Here is an 18437-nt window from a genome sequence, read left to right on the forward strand (position 1 = left end):
AAACTGAATTATAAATTCAATGATGATCAGTCCTTTTTTATTTGATTAATAATTGATTAATATTCATCAGTTGGAAAGTGTATATTACAAATATCATCAAAATGACCAACATTCATTCAGAATTGAGTATTTTCAATGGATTCTGGCCGTGACGTGGACGATTCTTCTTTTGGTTATAAACTTCAGCAAATTCTGTGGAGAAAAAATTTGATCTGGGATATAGGCCACTATCACGTCGACCGGCATTGAATTGATGATGATTCATGGATCGATCTGTCGACAACAATGACGATGAAGGTGATAAAAGCATATTGGTGACTGTTATATTATCATTACAGCATTGTACCCATTCGTTTTTTGCCAATCGACCGTCATCGTTTTGATCACAATAATGGATTTCGGTACGTAAACATTTTTTCAGTCGAGAATTTATCGACAATCGATGCGACCATTGCCGTATGAATGATTTGAATTCATTTTCTGCTATACTGTCGCTTTTATCCTGGCCACTATTGATTTGATCGAAAATACTATCACAGGTAAATCCATGACTTGATAGACGCTGCCGAAATTGTTGGTGGAATTTCACACGACGACGCTGATCACATCCTTTACGCATTAGATCACAAGCTTCCAGGTTTTCGGTGCTATTTTTCTGTTCACAAAGAAGCGAATAGTAAAGAAAATTGGAAAAAATTCCAGTTAGTTGATTCATGTTATTAGCGAGATAGTTTTGTTTGTAAAAAATACATTCAAGTTTACATTGAGTGCTTTGATTGGCTGGCCGGTTACGCGAGAAACACACCAACAATGCATAAGATGGCATTGAACGCGCACATAATAGCCATCGGGCGTACATTCAGGAATAAATACAAATCCATGAGGATTGACACGAGCTGATTCAATGAAATTGGCTCTAATCAAATTGCAGTCTTTACGAGATTCTTTGCGTTTGCCCGATCGGTCCGATCCAGATTGGTTAGACACGGCCCCAGCATTTTCCATCAACAACGGAATCGATGAACCTTGACCACCGTACGTCAGTGATGGTGTTGTTGGATCATTATCGGCTGATAGATTATCATAATTGAATACAGTGCTGTCAGGTTTGCTTCGATTGTCTCCACGTCTTTGTTGTCGCCGGCGTTGGAGATAAAGTTCATTCAATGCCTGTGTATGTTGCAGATTGAGACAGTGAATAAATTCTGGACGAGTAACATTGAGATCATGATTTCGATCACAGAATTCAAACATTGAATCGGCACAACCGACTAGTTGAGAACGATGATTAGATTCAGTTGGCGATAAGTAAATCTCATTAATCATTAATTTCAACTCATCGGCTGATAGTGAATGGTCTTTATCGCGATCAAAATCATTGAATTTGCGAATGATCGGATTGAATTCGATCGAATTGGACGGTGGTCGCGTTGATCGAGGTCGATGAATACCCAACGGCAGACGAGCAGCATTTTGCCATTGTTGTTGCTGTTGTTGGATCATTGATTGTTGAATTTTGGTCACCATTTGATTGATATAAGAGATACGTTGACCAGTCGAACAGCGTTTAGGTCGGCCACGTTTCTGTTTGCTTGCCATAAGTTGTGAGTGTGCAGCAGCCATCGGTAGAAATGATGAAGTGGGCTCTTTTAATGAAAATCTGTATGAATCTGTATGGCTGGGTTGTCTCATTGAATTATACGACGATTGTTTCCATTGTAATTGATGATTACGATTATGAAGCTGATTTTGTTGTTCCACGTGTTGGTGATTATGATGATTACAATCAAGTTGACGATTTTTGGTCGTAGTTTGTGTATTGGGTCGTCCATTGTATGGATCAACGCAAAAACAATATCCGGTTTTATTGTCACATTGAACCGGTTTAAAATGGCCATCATCCGTACATTCGAGAACAAAATCATTTTGGCTAAGATTAGCTCGTTGCGACCAACAGTTTGGTTGGCCTTGAAAATTATCCGCCTTGTAATAAAAAAAATTTAAAATTATTGCTCATCAATATTTGTAAACAAAAAACTTTGAGACTTACCAAAGAAAAATGTAGAAAATGTGATGCTATTAATAATGAGAGATACAATATGAATGACCAGATTCCGTGATGAAGATCAAATATATGAGTATTATGATGATGATGATGACCGTTTTTCTTCATTTTTTTTTATTATTTACAGTAACAGATTATTCATTCGATTGATTATTTTCAAACACTAACATTAACATCATCTATTTTACAGGTTGTTTGCTGGACAGGACAATGATGATGGAATCATCTTATCAATCTCATCTTTGAAAAATTTATTGTCAATATTTTTCATATTTTTTCAGGGCAGACATGGAACAAAACAAAACAAAACCAAAAAAAAAAAAAAAAAAAAAAAAACGCAAACTAAACATGATTGAACAACGTCGTATGTAATTATGCATCAGTAAAACATCTTTGTTCCTGTTACGTACAATGATAATTTGATGATATCAACATATTTTCTGATTATGAATGACGAACAAACACAGTCAACACTTTCAGTTTGAGTTTCAAGTCATTCACTGAATGATTGAGATGACGACGATATTCAAACAAACAATCAGATACCAACGTATCATTCGATTCAAAATATGAAGAAAAACACCAGAAAGAGACCAATATTTGACAATGAAAGATCTTTATTCCGATATATGCTATGAATGGGTTATATAAATGACAATGAGCTGGTTACGAATCAATACAATATTCGTTTTTTGTCCAGGTGTTAAACAAGTCAAACAACGAACCGTGACCACTGTTGCCGAAACAATAATCAACAGGTAGAGGTCATTATCATCATATTACACTGATCACCGAGGCACACACACACACACACACATATGAACATAAAAATCCGAATTCCAATGGGACAACAATTTTTCAGACTGCTTGACGACACACATTCATGGTCATTAAAAAAATTACACCCAAGATTTTTTTCAGGGTCATTTTCGCTGGACAAAGCCAAGTGACAATAATGGAAAAAAATCAACAGGCAGGTATAGAACATATGAAAAAAAATCCCAAAGGATTATGGATTGGTGGTGAATGAGAGAGAAATGTTACTGTTTTGCAAATAAAATGCCGCTGAAGGTTGAAATGAAATATTTTTCATTCAATATGGGCAACATTTTGATTTATGTTCGACGAGGAAAAAAGAATGCCGACCTTAAAACCCTTCTTCGGTTTTTTCTTGACAATAATAATGTCATGGTGAATGAATTATGGCCATATTCGTGAAATCATCTATATACACTGTCAACATTGGAAAAATGATTAATTCTTCAATTATAAATTGTGTCATTTTCTAACCTGAATAATAGAAAAGAAGAATGTGACCATTGAGCAAATTTATTGTCGGCTGAACATTTGTTTGATACAATTATTATCGAAAAATCGAAAATTGTCAATCGTATCGATTCAATGGAGACAAACAAAAGAATCTCACAAATCCTATTCACAAAATACAGGACATTTTCGCTATTTCGAAAATATATAATATAACAACTTTATTATTATTATTCCGAATCGAATAATACTAATAATAATACAATTAATCAATTAATCAATTAATCAATCAATGAATTCAGTTGATCATCTGGATCTGGATTTATCCGATTTAATGGCCATACGAAGATATTGGGAACGATCAAATTCAATGTCGGTGTCATCTTTTTTGATTTTAATTACTTCTTTTTGTTTACGTCGGGATCGCCATTCCATTTTTTCACGTTCTGTTTGGCAATCTTCCAGTTTCAATGGTAATTTTATCAACTCACGAGGTACCTGATGACGAATCAATACAGTCGAACCGTCTTTATGCACTATCCTTAGTGGAAATAATCGTTGATATGCATTTGGATCTCGTTTCAAACGGCAAACCGAAGCACGATTTGCATGTAGTTCTCGAATGTTCTTGGTCACCACCGATACAGTGACATCGTTAAAGGTGAATCGACCCACCTGGAACAATTTTCTGGATATTGACATTTTTTCTGATCGTCGATTATTAATGCGCCCAGAGACTAAAGAAATTGAACAATTTGTAAACAAAATAAAATGTTGAACATACACACAAACACACAAACACACACACACACACACACAGCACATGCATGTGCATGTAAATAAAATAAACAGCTGAATTAACTTGAAATAACGTTCATAAAGAGTGTTACGAATGTTTATAAAAAATCTTCAAAATCACCGGATATTAAATTATTTATAATATTTTTAAAGTTTTCATGTTGAAAAATGGGATAAGTCTTCATTTTATTATGATACATGATGATTGTTCTATTTGACACCGTATTGTGAAACTGACTTGACCTTGATTTGTTTCATCAAAATGTTATAATAGCCTGAACCGGATGATTTAACTATCGTGCTGGATGTTTGTTCTTGAATCAATGATGATTCCTGTGGTTGCTGTTTCGAATAGATCATGTATGAGGATGGATTTTGTTTTCTGCCCAGTAATGTCATTGATGACCTTTGATTGTCTTGCACGTTTCTTGAATCCAAACGATTTGGGTATGTAGGATTAAGAGCAAAAAGAGTGGCTGGAATCATCGCTAAACGATTAGATTTGGCTAATTTTTTAAATTTCATAGTCGTTTGTTGTTGTTTATGTATTGTTTGTTTTTTGATCGCCGAAGAATTAACATCTGGCTCCAATGTCTTGGTGATTTTAGTCTTTATTTTCAAATTTTGTTGCATTGGCTGCTGTTGTTGATCGACAAAAATCGTTTCAGTATATTCATCCTCATTAGTATTACCACCACAACCGGCACAAACAATAATGGTCATGATAATTATTAGCAATGGAATGGCCCAAACAAATAGAATCATTTCAAATTGCCAATTATAATTTGTTTCAATCAAAATTTGTACCTCATGGTAATTTATTGCCATATTTTAGAATTTAATTCAATTTACTAATTTAACATATCAATTTAAATGAATGAATCGTAATTCAATACAATTCAAATTGGCACATAACATCAACATTTCAAGTGCTCTTACCATTCAATGTTGCAGAATAGATGCCTTTTTACAATTTATCACAGATGGCAACTATAAAAGATTGTAATCCTTGTTGCTCAAGGGGCTCACCACTTTAATCAGCCAAAATCATGTCACTTCGACGATAGTTGTAGTAGTGATGAAATAAATAGAGATTACACATTGTCTCGATGTCTCGAGTGATGACCACTGATAAAATAAAATTATAATATAAAAATGCAATGGTCTAATACGCACAATTTCAATTAACAATTAACAACAACATACGAAAATGAGGACAAACAATAAATTGATGCTTGCTACAGTTTTTCTGTATTTCTTGACCATTGTAACATCAATTATATCATCATCATCATCACCACCACAATGTATTGATGATTTTGGCAAACCAGTCGATTGGTACATCATCTATAAATTTCCCCATCTCAAATCATTGAATAAACCAGGTTTATTCGGCGGTCATCATTATGCATATCTAACATCAAACATAAAACATTCGAATGGATGGCATTTCTCTTCACATCAAATCACCGAATCACAATCAATGTTTGGTCAAACATTCTCACCATTTTTCTCTGATAATCGTTCACATTTGACGACAATGTTCTATAATGATCAGCCACCAGATGGTCATGATGTTCCGTCAAGTTACGCACATGCTAAAGGTATGATCACATCTGATAAACATCAAGGATTCTGGCTAATACACACGATTCCCAAATTTATGGCAGCTGAAAACAAGGTTTGAAACAAAGTAAAAAATGATGATGACAAATATACTAAGTGTATGTGTAAACATGTCTAAACATGACTCTAGTATTCATATCCAGCAACAGGCGGACGTTATGGTCAAGTTGCAATGTGCATTTCATTATCTGCATCCGAATTGGCTCAAGTTGTGAATAAAAACTTTCTAATAGCTCGACCATATGTCTATCACATGCATATTGATTCGGCATCGGAGGCAACAGATTTAGGACGAGCATTAGTCCAATTAGAACAACACAAGTGGAACAAATCACAAAATTATAGCCAATTGAATCTCAAATCTATGGCAGGTGAATCGTTTCAAAGTTTCTACAAAAATCCATCATATCATGTTGATCTTTATGCAAAAATAGTTGCCAACACATTACGAACTTGTTTGAGAGTGGAAACATGGCGTCACAATCCGGGCAATCCATTAGAATCGGAATGCACGAACAAAAATGTCGAAGTTGAAAACGTTAAAAGAATTCAGGTCAAATTTGTTGATTCGGATTTGGAGGGAGATTTCAGCTATTATGATGATCACAGCAAATGGGCAATCACACGAGATCAGACCCATGATCTGGTATGCATTGGTGATATTAATCGTGCAGAATCACAATTTCATCGTGGTGGTGGAACAACTTGCTTAACCGATGCTACCGCATGGAATAGTTTCAATTCATTCATCAAAGACATTGAACGCTGTCCAGATGATCCAGATGATATCGAAATGACGACAACAACAACAACAGCAACAACTAGAATTTCATCTTGGTGGCAATCGATCATATGGAAAATTCGTGCCTATTTCAACCGAGGGAAAGAGCAATGATTGAATCATTTTTTGTCATTTAGAAAACTTTTTATTCAGTTCAATCTATATTCAGATAAATCGAAATCGAAATCGAAACCCCAATCTACATATACAATCAGTAAAGTGACAAATGTGTCTGCAAAATTGAGTTTTAAACATAAAACAAACAGTCCTTTGAATTATTGGGAATATGAACAAATTGTTGATATCTTTGAATTAACCGATTTTCCACCTCGATTGATTCGAGAGATGGACGATCATCGTCAAAATCAAAATCTTCGCTTCGTTGGTCTCGAAATGATCGGTCGGTTAAAAGTTGATGCATGATATGGATCTTGGATTTATAGGCACAAAGATCTGCATACATGACTTGTGTTGGTATCGACAATGGCATCTTATGGCGAACACAATTGAAGCAAACAAAAAAACATAAGCGTTGTAGTTCAGCATTCGATAAATTCAACTCGTTAACAGATACAATGTATTTAGTTGGTCGTGATGTACCCTATTATATATATGAGATATAGATAGTATTGCAAAATATAAAATCAATATCATTATCATTATATAATCATTATAATGGTATAATGAAATCCTTACCAAGTTGGAAAAATGCGAATTCACATAGAAAATATCAAAATTCGGCTCAACAATAGTGTTGTCGACAACCGTACCACTGGGAACATTACGTGTCATTTGACGTGATCTGCCATCTTTTTCATATGGTTCTGTGGTTACGAATCGTGTATTGTGACGCTTTTGGACAATAATCAGCGTCAATGTCATATTTTTTGATCCTTTCTCCTCCATTGCCTTTCGGATCAATGGAATTTCTTCATTACGTACAGTTTGAAATTGACCTTCAGAAACACCATCACGAAAAATGATCAAATGTTCTGGGACTCGTCTTTCATTCTGGAAACGATAATGAGCCAACAATTCTTTTATTATTTCATCCAAATGATGGATCATTTCGGTTCGATCAAATTTTTGTACTCGCGCAGTGCTTATATATTGGGTAAGCAATGAATCATAAGTACCGGCTGCAGCAGCGATTGAAATTGGCACACTTTCACGAAACCCTGGATGATTTACGTCTAATCCGATAATCATCGTTTTAGAGAAATCGATAGTAGGTAATTGGCTACGAAAAAATTCTGGTTCGATAACAGTATTCTGGCCACCACGTTTACCGTTGATTTCGAACAATAGATTGTTAAAATAACCACGCGGTGGATTACGAACACGTGATGCATTAAGACATTGCAATGTAATGCTAAATTCTTGCGTGCAAACAGATGAACAAGCTCCATAGATCTGTGTGGGATCCAATGCAGAATTTCCTAAACAAAAAAAAAAAAAAAAAAAGAATATAAATTGTGCCTATATATATTATATATATTCATTCATTCATCAACTAACGATCTGGTATGACGGCCAAGCAAAATTTAATTCCTGCACGGTTTATCTCGGCAAATGCTGGCCGTATTTGACCAATTGAACGAATATCATATGTTAACGTCCGTATTAAACGTCCCATCTGAATATTCATTTTGCCAGCTTCTTTGTTTAGCATATAGGAAAATTGATCCAAAGTTCGATGGCTGATATTAGGATCAAATGAAATTAGCGCCCAACTATGATTCGATCCGGATTCAGTTATTCGAAACTGATTCGGATTAATAAATGTGGGTTGTTCAAGTTGATAGCCCTTGAAACAGGCAGGACGATTGTGAATATGTATGCCGAATTCGCGTAACAATCTAGAATCGGTACCGATGATTTTATCCACATATGTTTGGATGCAATGAAAAAATTTCTCCGGCTTTAATTCTGATTTTCTCAATGCAACTGTTTGAATTTCACGTGACGTTTTTGTAGGGTTAATGAATTGTTGTTTGCCGATAAAACATAGTTCCAATGGCAAATGATTTTTTTGACTGCGTGATACGCCTCCTTTTGATTTGGCCAAAACCAATGGATATTCACAATTCAAATTTACTTGATATCGTTGATCGAAATATTCAAATACGGACAATTCTTCACCAGAAGCATCTTTAAAGCGCAAGTTGGAAGGCTTTTCTGGAATGAGCGAATGGAAATTATAGTAACGTTTACGATCACCGTGTTCAGTGTAAATGGTAATATGTTTTAAAATAGCATTTATGCCATTAAAATCGATTTGTCGAGGAAAACCTGGTTGCATTGCACGGATGATATCAATCAATTTATCATGTTTACGGGAAAATAAACAGCCCACACGAGGATTCACCACCAATGATAGGCCTATTTGAGCCATACGAACGGATAATTCAAAACCAAAAACAAATTCCAAATAGGGTAATGACTCATCTTCGGACACGTTGCCCATGTTAAAATATCGGGAATGGTTGTGAACAAAATTATCTCGCAAAATATTATGGAAAACGAGATTACAAATGTTGATAATTTGATTAGGCAAATGTCGACATCTTCGTTGAAAATATTCTTCCACGATGCCTAAATCAATCTTGTCCACCAATTTCAATCGAACGGATGTAATTCTCTCGTTCATGCTTGGTCTTTGGCGGTTTCCAGAACCACCACCACCATCACCAGCAATAAATTCGAAATCTGTGGCCAAATCTTCGGTCCTTAAGGCAGCACATAGGTAGAAATTTGCCCAACCATCATAAACATAGGGATGTGTGGTGAAAAATTTTGAATTCTTCTCAACAAACTGTTCAACAATACGATGTGAGTTTCGTTTCAAGAATACCATCTGTCTTTCATTTACAATCGGAGTAGGACCAGTGTTGTGCGAATCATCCTCACCACCAGCAGTTGTGGGTGGTTCATTTTTTGGAATCAGTGATTCGTTTTTAACACGTTGGCTTATTTGAACATCGTAATGATAAACCATTATTTTTTCTGTAGATAATTTGAAATGATTGCCAGTTAATTTTTGTTCTTTACCATGATTGACAATCGGATTGTTTGCTATCCGAATTGCATATTCTTCCGAAATTGGAAAATTCGGCAAAGATGAATGATGAGATGGTTTATTATCTATGTAACGAAATACGATTATTATTATTATTATTATAAATTGAGAAAATAAATTAAACATTCAAAATTCAAATTACCTCCTCCTCTCGAATATGGTCTTCGTCCCCTTGGTGAGCTGCATGATGATCCATAGCGACGTCTTTCATGATCAGTGACATTTCGAATCGAACGATCTTGTCTTTTTTCATCATGATGAAATCCACGTGAATCATCATGGTAATCTCTTCTTGAACGATTTATTGAATGACGATGATCATCATCATGCCCTGAATCTCGAAATGATCTTGAAGATCGATGACCACTAGTGCGTCCATAATTATCATTGTAATCACGTCTTTCTTCTTGATTTCTCCAACGTTTTGAATCTGGAACTAATTTTTTTTTTGCGAAAAATTGTTAGCGATTGCACAGCAAATGGTTAGAAATTTTCGAAACAAGGTGGTTAAAAAAACTCACAACGTGATCCTCTGGATGAAATACTCGACAATGAATGTTTACGTTCCATTGAGATTTGTAAGCAAATTTAGAAATCCGTACAACAGCTAAATTCGAAATGATGCAAGCAAATTTAGAAATCCGTACAAGACAACAGCTAAATTCGAAATGATGCAAGCAAGCATATACCCACAATGTATTGTATGGAAACAAAAACCTTTTCAGTCACTCGTATCCTGTTTGCTGCACGTGTGCACAATTTCGTGGGCACTTCATAAATGATGTGATGTAGATGCAAGCAATCAAATCAAATCATTAAAAAAATGTATTAGATGTATTAGATGTATTAGAAATTAGAAATTTAATTTTAAAAAATCAGAAAAGAATGAAAAATGAAAAACTTTATTTAAATTTTATCGATGAAAAAAATGACAAAAAAGTATAAAGGAATAAATAAAATAAAAAATGAAAAAAATGAAATTAACCAATCAATCACAAAATTATCACTGATTCACTGTTCATCTGAATGAAGGAAAGAATGAATGAATCATATATAGGCCGCCCATCCATAGTATAATGCACCTAGATTGTTCACATCGGTAGCCTCTTTGATGACATAATCCACTTGACCAGCCACCGACATGATATTACCACGAGATAATTTACCAATAAGACGTGAAGTTATACCAAACAAACGTGCTTCCACATTGAACACGCACTTTTCTGCCTGTGATAAAATAATAGAAGAATTAAATCAATAATCAATAATCAATAATCAATAATAGTAGATAAATAAAACACTTACAATTTCATTTCGATCGGAACATTGATTCCAATCCAAGAATTTATCGTAAAGAAATATTTGTACATGATGTGAGAAAATCTCACGAAATTGTCGACAAACAATAAGAACATTTTCACAAGTGGATCGAAACAATCCTTCATAACCATTAGTGCCCATAGCGGCGGTCATATTATGAGTTAGACGAAACGGAATCAATTCGGGTACGATAAATTCTTCGCCGCGATTGAAAAGGCAATTAAAATCCACTTGTACCATTTGACCAGTTTGTGGATCAAAGAGCACATTATCTGTATGACGGTCGCCGAGGCCAAGAATATAACCAAGCATTGAAAAAACGGCAGTCGTACGAGTGAAATTTCTTCGTGCTTGATACCATGAATATGCATCCACATAATGTTGTTGGAACCAATTCTGTAGAACGGGTGGACAAAAATTTTCAAAATGTTGTCGAAAACGTTCAACACGTTTATCACGATTCAAATTAGGCGCACAGACCGACTTAATGAAAGCATTTTTAGCCAATATAAATTGTTTCGCACGACATTTTGTTCTCGAATATTGTTTTTCGGCCAACGATTTCAACGATGCCAATCCGGGTATCCATTCGATAACGCCAAACGTATCGGTCAAAGCTACGGCAAAATATGTTCTCACAACCAATGGCTGTTGTCGTCTTCGGGCCCAGATTTTCAATTCACGTTGAGCATCATACTCATCGTCCACTTTGGACATTGGTTCAATGGCCACTATTTCATCACGATAACATTGATTGAATAGATTACAATAAGCAAGCATTGTACGATCACGTCTTAGATCGTCACCATATTTTACGAGAATTTGTCGTTTCACGCCATTGTGGCAATAAAGTGTTAATCGTTTTGGTTGCTGCAATGATGTCATGACTTGTGCTTTATCTTGAAATTTTTCGATCCACAATGTACGAAAATAATGAGCATCATCATCATCATCATGATCATGTTTTGTTCTTGACAAACGCTCCAAGTTCATTGAATTGGGCAAGAAAAACTGATTGGATGGCAAAGCAAACTTGTGATTCATTTGCAGACATTGAATAAGATTAGGCGATACTAATTTTAAAGAGATTTCACCCTTATTACCAGAATTTGATCGACGATTACTTGAGGATCTATTCGATTCTTTATATATGGCCAAACTCTGAAGACAATCGGAAAATTGATTGAATGCACCGAAATAAGATAGAATATTATTCGATCCTTGTTGACCAGTACAGATTTTCTGTGCAGCTTGTATCAGTTCTTTGGTTTTTACACCACGACGACCGATTCTCGTTGACAATGATCGTGAAATTAACCACGCCATGTGGTGAGGAAAATCGGCAATCAATCTAGTCAGAATTTCTTCAACTAATTTAGCTATAGTTTCGATTGGATGTAACAGATGGCCAATCAATGTGTCCAATTCGATGAGGAAAATAGCATCGTTTGTCGATGATGTGAACATCTCCCGAATCCAAGATGTTGATCGTTCGATTAGAATTTTACAAAGATCATGCAACGTTTTCGTTCGTTGATCTTTAGTCGCTCGTAACCGATTTTGTAGCGACCAAAATTCATAGCCCATATTGAACCAAATATCCAACAATGTTGGCAGAGAAAATCGAACAAATTTATAGCTACCAAATCGAAGCGATTCACAAATCGATTTCATTGTACGAGCTTTTAGATCCAATATTTCATTCGGTTTTCCGAAGAGAAAGCCCGTTTTGCTATCCAATAATGGACTTGCATTCTGATATTGTCGATAGAGACGACGATAAAACATGGCCAACTGAAAATGTGCTTCTTCCCATTGTGGACAGGAAATGGTCACCGATTTATATAGAATGGTCAATGCATGTATATTGAGACTGCCACCATATTCTGAATATTTGGCCAATCGTAATTGAATCTTTCCAAAATTAAATAGATTCTCTTCCGTATCAGATATTTGCACGGTTTCTTCATGGATTCGTGAACGAGCCGATGCTCGCATACTATTGTTGCAATTCACTAGAGTGGATAAAGATTGATTTGAACCGCCAGACATTTGTATGATTTGAGCGTGAGACAAATTCAATGCAAAAGTATTGGATAAATTGTAAAGATCTTGTTCGGACAAAGGCGTACAATTCTTCAATGATTCAATATAACATTGACGTTGTATGGGATGATAACGTTTTTCCAGTTCCGTGTTCAGCAATTGGATGGATTCTGCAAAAACAAACAACAAAATTATGCTTATGATGATATATAAAATATTATTTTTCACTTACCGGTTCGTTGATTTTTATTCCATAAAACTTGTGCATGATCCAGAAGGAAATCCACCATCTTATCATCGTTAATTTTCCATGATGATCGTTGCGACGATTGTTCACGAATCTGAGATGCTTTAGCCAAAGAAATGGCAGCACGATCTAAACGGCCAAACTGTAATGCATATCGTATGGAATCATGTTCAAAACGAAATAATTCTTCACGTAGATCACAAGACATTTGATGGCCAATTTTATTCTCATGTCGTAAAAGTAATTCAATCAGTGCACGTTGTACATCCATAATCTGTTGCCGTTGTTGACTTTCGGGTAGTAGCAGATTACGAAGCCGCCATTCAGTTATAATTTCATGGAATGAATTTCGTAATTGTTCTACATAATGATTATCGTTATCAGAACTGGAATTTGATTGTGGTTCATCACTGTCATCAAGCATCAATAATCGATTATAGATGACAGTGACAAATTGTTGGATATCATGCATCATATGCAATGGAAGTATAGATTGATTATATGTTCGATTATAGGCAGTCCAGGCATTTGTTATTAATGCAGCATCCAGGTGATTTTGAAAACTCTGCCGAACGTCGGACAATTTAGAATCAATCAAGAATGGTGATTTTTTTTGATGCATAGCTGAGAAAATTTCACCAATACCTGTCTGTTGCCATTGATTTCGTGAAGGAGAATGGTCAATATTTAATTGAGATTGATAAGTAGCAGTGGAAAGCATATCCCATTCATTCAATTTCCATTTCGCTTCCAACAATCGATATTGATCATAACCATCTGATGTGAAAATGGACGATTTATCCAATGAAATCCATGGTAATTCTACATTCAACATGGAACCAAAAAATTTATCCTGTAATGTCAGAATATCAAGCAATTTTTCTGATTCATTAGTGGCCGGTGCCATCTGAATTGATCGAAGCAATCGGTTACCATAGATTAATTGTTCAAGAGAATTATTATTTAGCAGTGAATGATGAAATTCTTGATACAAAAATGAATGATAACTTTTCAACCATGAGTCAGCGAATCGGATGGTCAATCCTTGCAGTGCTTCAAGATCATCGAGTCCATGATAGATATCAACATACATTTGGAAATGTTCACGTACAAATTCATCGTTAGCTGTAGCAAGAGAATGTTGTCGAGAACCACTAGTTACAGAATCTTCGTTGATAGATTGATTTTGACAAACATTTTCCAAATATTGTAAAGCTCGACTATAATTTCTAGCCCGACAACACAATCTTGCTAAAAGAATCGGTTCCATTTGATCCATCCATAGTTTGACTCCATAATATTCTGGATCCAATATATCAATGGTACGATCACGTAGAAATTTACTGCCAATTACAACTCCATGTGCTAAACGTCGACGACGAATCCAATCGGCAAGAAAATCATGAAGACAACAGATTAAATCGGCTGCCATTGCTCCCAATTCATTGGAAAACATAGAATGACAGGCAAGAAATTTCTCTTCAATCATACATCGAAAATATTGAGCAAATTTTTGTCGATCATCATTTGAGCCATTAGCCAATGCGACGATAAGTAATCCGGGCAATAGTAAATATGATAATCGAACATTCACCTTGATAGAATGATAACAGACCAGAAAAAATGATTCTGGTGTTCGTATTTGGCCAATTCGTTGTTTAATATCGGCGAATTCTTGTCGAAGGTCGTGAAAATTTCCACTAACTGATTGACTTGTAGCATAAATCTGGGAAAAGATTTCCTCGTTATTTAATGGAGTGAATGTTTCATATGATTCTAATTGGCTATTTTTCAATTTCGGAATCAGAAATGAATGGTAGAGCATATGTATGAGGGATTGTACAAATTCCAAGAACGACATTGTTGCTTTAATTGAATGGTCAAAAAATTTTTCCATTTCCATTGGCGAACTTTTACGTAAATCTTTTGCAGTCAATGTAGAACATCCAAATATACATCGATAGCTTTGCAATTCACCATCAAAATCACGATCCAAATTTAGATATTCATTTCGTTCATCTAGTAAAAATTGTTTGATTTGATCACAACGATCAAGAAATTTCAACTCTTGGCTAGATGCTAGTTTGATTTTTTTGAAATCTGCCTTACTTCCTTTGAAGTGACCATCATTCTGGACAAAACGTTCGATTTTTTGTGTCGAAATGGCTGTTTGAGTGTCGAATTCAAGATTTGAACATCCAAGCACTGCAGCACCACTATGACCAATAGAGCGATCAGTGAAGAGGGGTAATAATTTTTGCAATGCATAACTAGCACTATTATATTCCGATATACAGGATGCGGTTCGAATCTGTTCCATGAGTATGTCCAACACTAACACTTTGAATGGTCGTTTTTTGTAAACGAACAATTTCCGATCAGCATAATCGATCATTGTACGATGACTTTGTTTCGAAATTGGTTGCTTTACATCAAAACAATAATCATCACAGGTGAATGGCAGGTCCAATTGAAGAAAATTAGGCGATATGGCACCAACGACGCCCAAACAACTTGTTGCTAGTTTTTGTATCTCTGACCGCGTGGAAAATTTCAAACATTTGAGCATGACAAAGATGATTTGTCGAAAAAAATTCATCAACGATATATCAACCGTTTTGTTGTTCGAACTTGTTTCTAAAATCTGGATCGAATCATTTGCAGATGATGTCACGTTTATCGCGGTCACTGGTGATGATGTTTCTTCAATTTTTAAATCAATACAAATACCAGCAAGAAAATGGCCAAAATCTGAAGCATCTAATGATCGATGTTGACAAATACGGTAAAAGATTTTGCGATTTGTATCTAAGCGTTGATATATTTGATGTAAAAGAATTTCTTGCAACTGGATTTCTGTACATTCATCGAGATTTTGCAAAAGAAAATAAATTTCTCGGCAAATGAGGCCAAATTCGACTGATTTAATATGGTTGATTAGCTGACATTGTTCATCGATCGTTTCCGTTTTTAATGTTTCAAAATAATTTTTTGTTGTTGTTCTGTTATTGTTTGTATCTAGTAAACTGCTGCTGTGGGCATCCATAATCGAAGCAGATGACGATGCAATCGTTGCCATTAAACTTGATTGTGGGGATATGATGGCAGTGAATGCGGAAAAACGTTTGCGCAGAATATCGACTGCTGGCTTCAATGGATTATTCGTTTGATCAGGGAGAAATGACAATTGATAGAGTATGGATACGGGAAATTCACTACGACATAATAGCTTCATTAATAATTGTCCAGTTTGTCGAGGTAAATGTTGAGCAAAGCGGACAATTAACAGACAAATTGATAGCAATTCCATTTGTAAATAATTTCGACCAACACGAATGACAAAATGTTCGAGAATTTCCAGTCCAATTTCAATGATTCGAATATCGGAATTTTCGTTAACAATTAAGCGTATGATGAAATAAATTCGTACGCGATATAAATTTAGAAATGAATCATCGAGCTCTTGTAATGTTTGAAGAAAACTTTGGCAGAGCACAATTTTTTCTTCAATTTGGCAATGACAATAATCTTTACGAATCAATAATCGATCGATTCGATGCACGTGATAGGTGAAAAATTCCTCTTGTAAGATTCTTTGAAATTCTTCTTTATTCATTTCAAAATGATTCAAGTCGATTTGTTGGAAACATTGCATTTTATCAACCGATTCGAGTTTCGATACCTGATGAATAAATGACAATGCTTTTAGCGATCGATTACGGCATTCTGCAAAGCGTCTAAGAATCGTATCGGCCAAATTTATATCAAATTTATGCAAAAATTCCAATACTTCACATTCACAGTAATTGGATAGAAATCGTACCATTTCATAAATTTTCGTCAGAAAATCCGTATCATCCGGAGAGGTAAAAAACAAATGAGCAACAATGTCATTGAAATATTGATTGATCAGTGAGATTCGTTTGTTTTGAGAAATTAGTTTTTTTTTAATAATCACTTGATCAAGCAAAGTACAGATTCGTTGATCACATTCGAGTATGAAATCAGGAATTATCCAGAATAATAATTCGTTAGTGAATAGATCGATACCAAAATAATTTGAACATTCAAGTAAAAAGTTGAGATCAAAATTTTGCCGTAATTTTCTCACCATCAATTGTCCAATATCTTTTTGATAGTCAAGGAATAGTTTTACAAGCAATACGTTTGTTTTAGATGGTAAATCGATGAAAGCCCTGGTGATTAATATCTTGCGAAATTGTCTGCTACAATCATCACCACCAATGCCATTATTCAAAAGTAATAGGACAAGACGTTTGAGTTTATCAAAGCTCAATTCTTTTGCCACCGAAATCATAGTGAAGATTCGAATCGCTAACAATAGATTGTTACTCAATGATAACCATTGAGGTTTGGGCACATTTTCCATTTGCTTGCAAACAATGTCTTGTATTTTCTCAAAAATGGCAACGATTTTCGCAATACAATGAAATTTCATACTTATCATGGCCAATGTTTTCAAAGCTATCGGAATGGTCGATAAGAAAAATGGATGTTCCATTAACAATTGATCTTGGCTTGGAATTTTGGCTAATGAATCAAATATTTGATCCACCACAATTATCGACCGATTCCAATCTGTTGAACATTCATCATCCGAACTTTTCAATGACGATATTTTCTTTTCGAATTCGATAAAAAATTCATCAAATTTTGAGCTGAGGTCGCGTAGATATGGGTCGCTGATTGCATGATTGACAATTCGATAATAGATTCGAACGGCTCTATTATATCGATTTGAGAAACAGGAAAGTTTTCGCAGAAAATTAATCGTATATTCAGTCCATGTAATGAGATGAGCTTTGTCGGTTAGTTTGGCAAAATTTGATTCTATAATTTCTATACAGTCAGCATATGAAACATGATTTTCGCAATTGCTTTCATTATCATTTTCTGTGATTTCTGTGACAACATTATCATCACAATTATCAAATTGGTCAGTTTCCATTATTCAGATGATGATGAAACCAGAATACAGACACAAAATTTAATTGATTGTCGATGTATTAGCTATGAAACGTGATTATTATAATGAAAAATTAATGTTGGAATATCGTCTGATAGTGTGATGATAGAATGACAAACAACCATATTAATAAACACGATTCCAATCAATTGAAATTTGCAAATAGAGCAAAATTTATTGTTTTGGCGCTTTCATCACATTGATTTCTTCTTAAATCGAATC

General features: G+C 34.9%; 5 protein-coding genes across 6 annotated transcripts; 1 reads left to right on the forward strand and 4 right to left on the reverse strand.

The window, feature by feature from the left end:
• Positions 1-8: 8 nt before the first annotated feature.
• Positions 9-3492, reverse strand: magu (SPARC related modular calcium binding-like protein magu). 2 transcript variants are annotated; one of them, XM_047059264.2, is made up of 4 exons: positions 3356-3492; positions 2051-3298; positions 763-1983; positions 9-655 (listed from the first exon to the last, which is right to left on the reverse strand). In XM_047059264.2, the coding sequence occupies exons 2-4, from the start codon at positions 2171-2173 to the stop codon at positions 113-115; spliced, it is 1887 nt and encodes a 628-aa protein (XP_046915220.1). In that variant the 5' UTR covers positions 2174-3298; positions 3356-3492; the 3' UTR covers positions 9-112. The 2 variants fall into 2 exon arrangements, with proteins under 2 accessions (XP_046915220.1, XP_046915219.1); XM_047059263.2 differs by having other exon boundaries at positions 751-1983.
• Positions 3493-3537: 45 nt separating this feature from the next.
• On the reverse strand, positions 3538-4899 carry mRpL55 (mitochondrial ribosomal protein L55). The gene is made up of 2 exons (XM_047059210.2): positions 4351-4899; positions 3538-4038 (listed from the first exon to the last, which is right to left on the reverse strand). The coding sequence occupies exons 1-2, from the start codon at positions 4892-4894 to the stop codon at positions 3638-3640; spliced, it is 945 nt and encodes a 314-aa protein (XP_046915166.2). The 5' UTR covers positions 4895-4899; the 3' UTR covers positions 3538-3637.
• A 197-nt stretch (positions 4900-5096) lies between these two features.
• On the forward strand, positions 5097-6799 carry LOC124495835 (plancitoxin-1). Its single transcript, XM_047059268.2, has 2 exons — positions 5097-5810; positions 5886-6799. Exons 1-2 carry the CDS (start codon positions 5340-5342, stop codon positions 6648-6650), a joined length of 1236 nt encoding a protein of 411 aa, XP_046915224.2. The 5' UTR covers positions 5097-5339; the 3' UTR covers positions 6651-6799.
• LOC124495828 (protein argonaute-2) lies at positions 6659-10325 on the reverse strand. Its single transcript, XM_047059261.2, has 5 exons — positions 10137-10325; positions 9758-10051; positions 8055-9680; positions 7233-7975; positions 6659-7137 (listed from the first exon to the last, which is right to left on the reverse strand). Exons 1-5 carry the CDS (start codon positions 10183-10185, stop codon positions 6784-6786), a joined length of 3066 nt encoding a protein of 1021 aa, XP_046915217.1. The 5' UTR covers positions 10186-10325; the 3' UTR covers positions 6659-6783.
• A 176-nt stretch (positions 10326-10501) lies between these two features.
• On the reverse strand, positions 10502-18368 carry LOC124495824 (uncharacterized). Its single transcript, XM_047059257.2, has 3 exons — positions 13214-18368; positions 10921-13151; positions 10502-10842 (listed from the first exon to the last, which is right to left on the reverse strand). The coding sequence occupies exons 1-3, from the start codon at positions 18195-18197 to the stop codon at positions 10663-10665; spliced, it is 7395 nt and encodes a 2464-aa protein (XP_046915213.2). The 5' UTR covers positions 18198-18368; the 3' UTR covers positions 10502-10662.
• Between the last annotated feature and the right edge of the window lie 69 nt (positions 18369-18437).

Source organism: Dermatophagoides farinae, chromosome 8 (genome assembly GCF_024713945.1).
Source record: "Dermatophagoides farinae isolate YC_2012a chromosome 8, ASM2471394v1, whole genome shotgun sequence".
In the NCBI taxonomy this organism is placed as follows: domain Eukaryota; kingdom Metazoa; phylum Arthropoda; class Arachnida; order Sarcoptiformes; family Pyroglyphidae; genus Dermatophagoides; species Dermatophagoides farinae.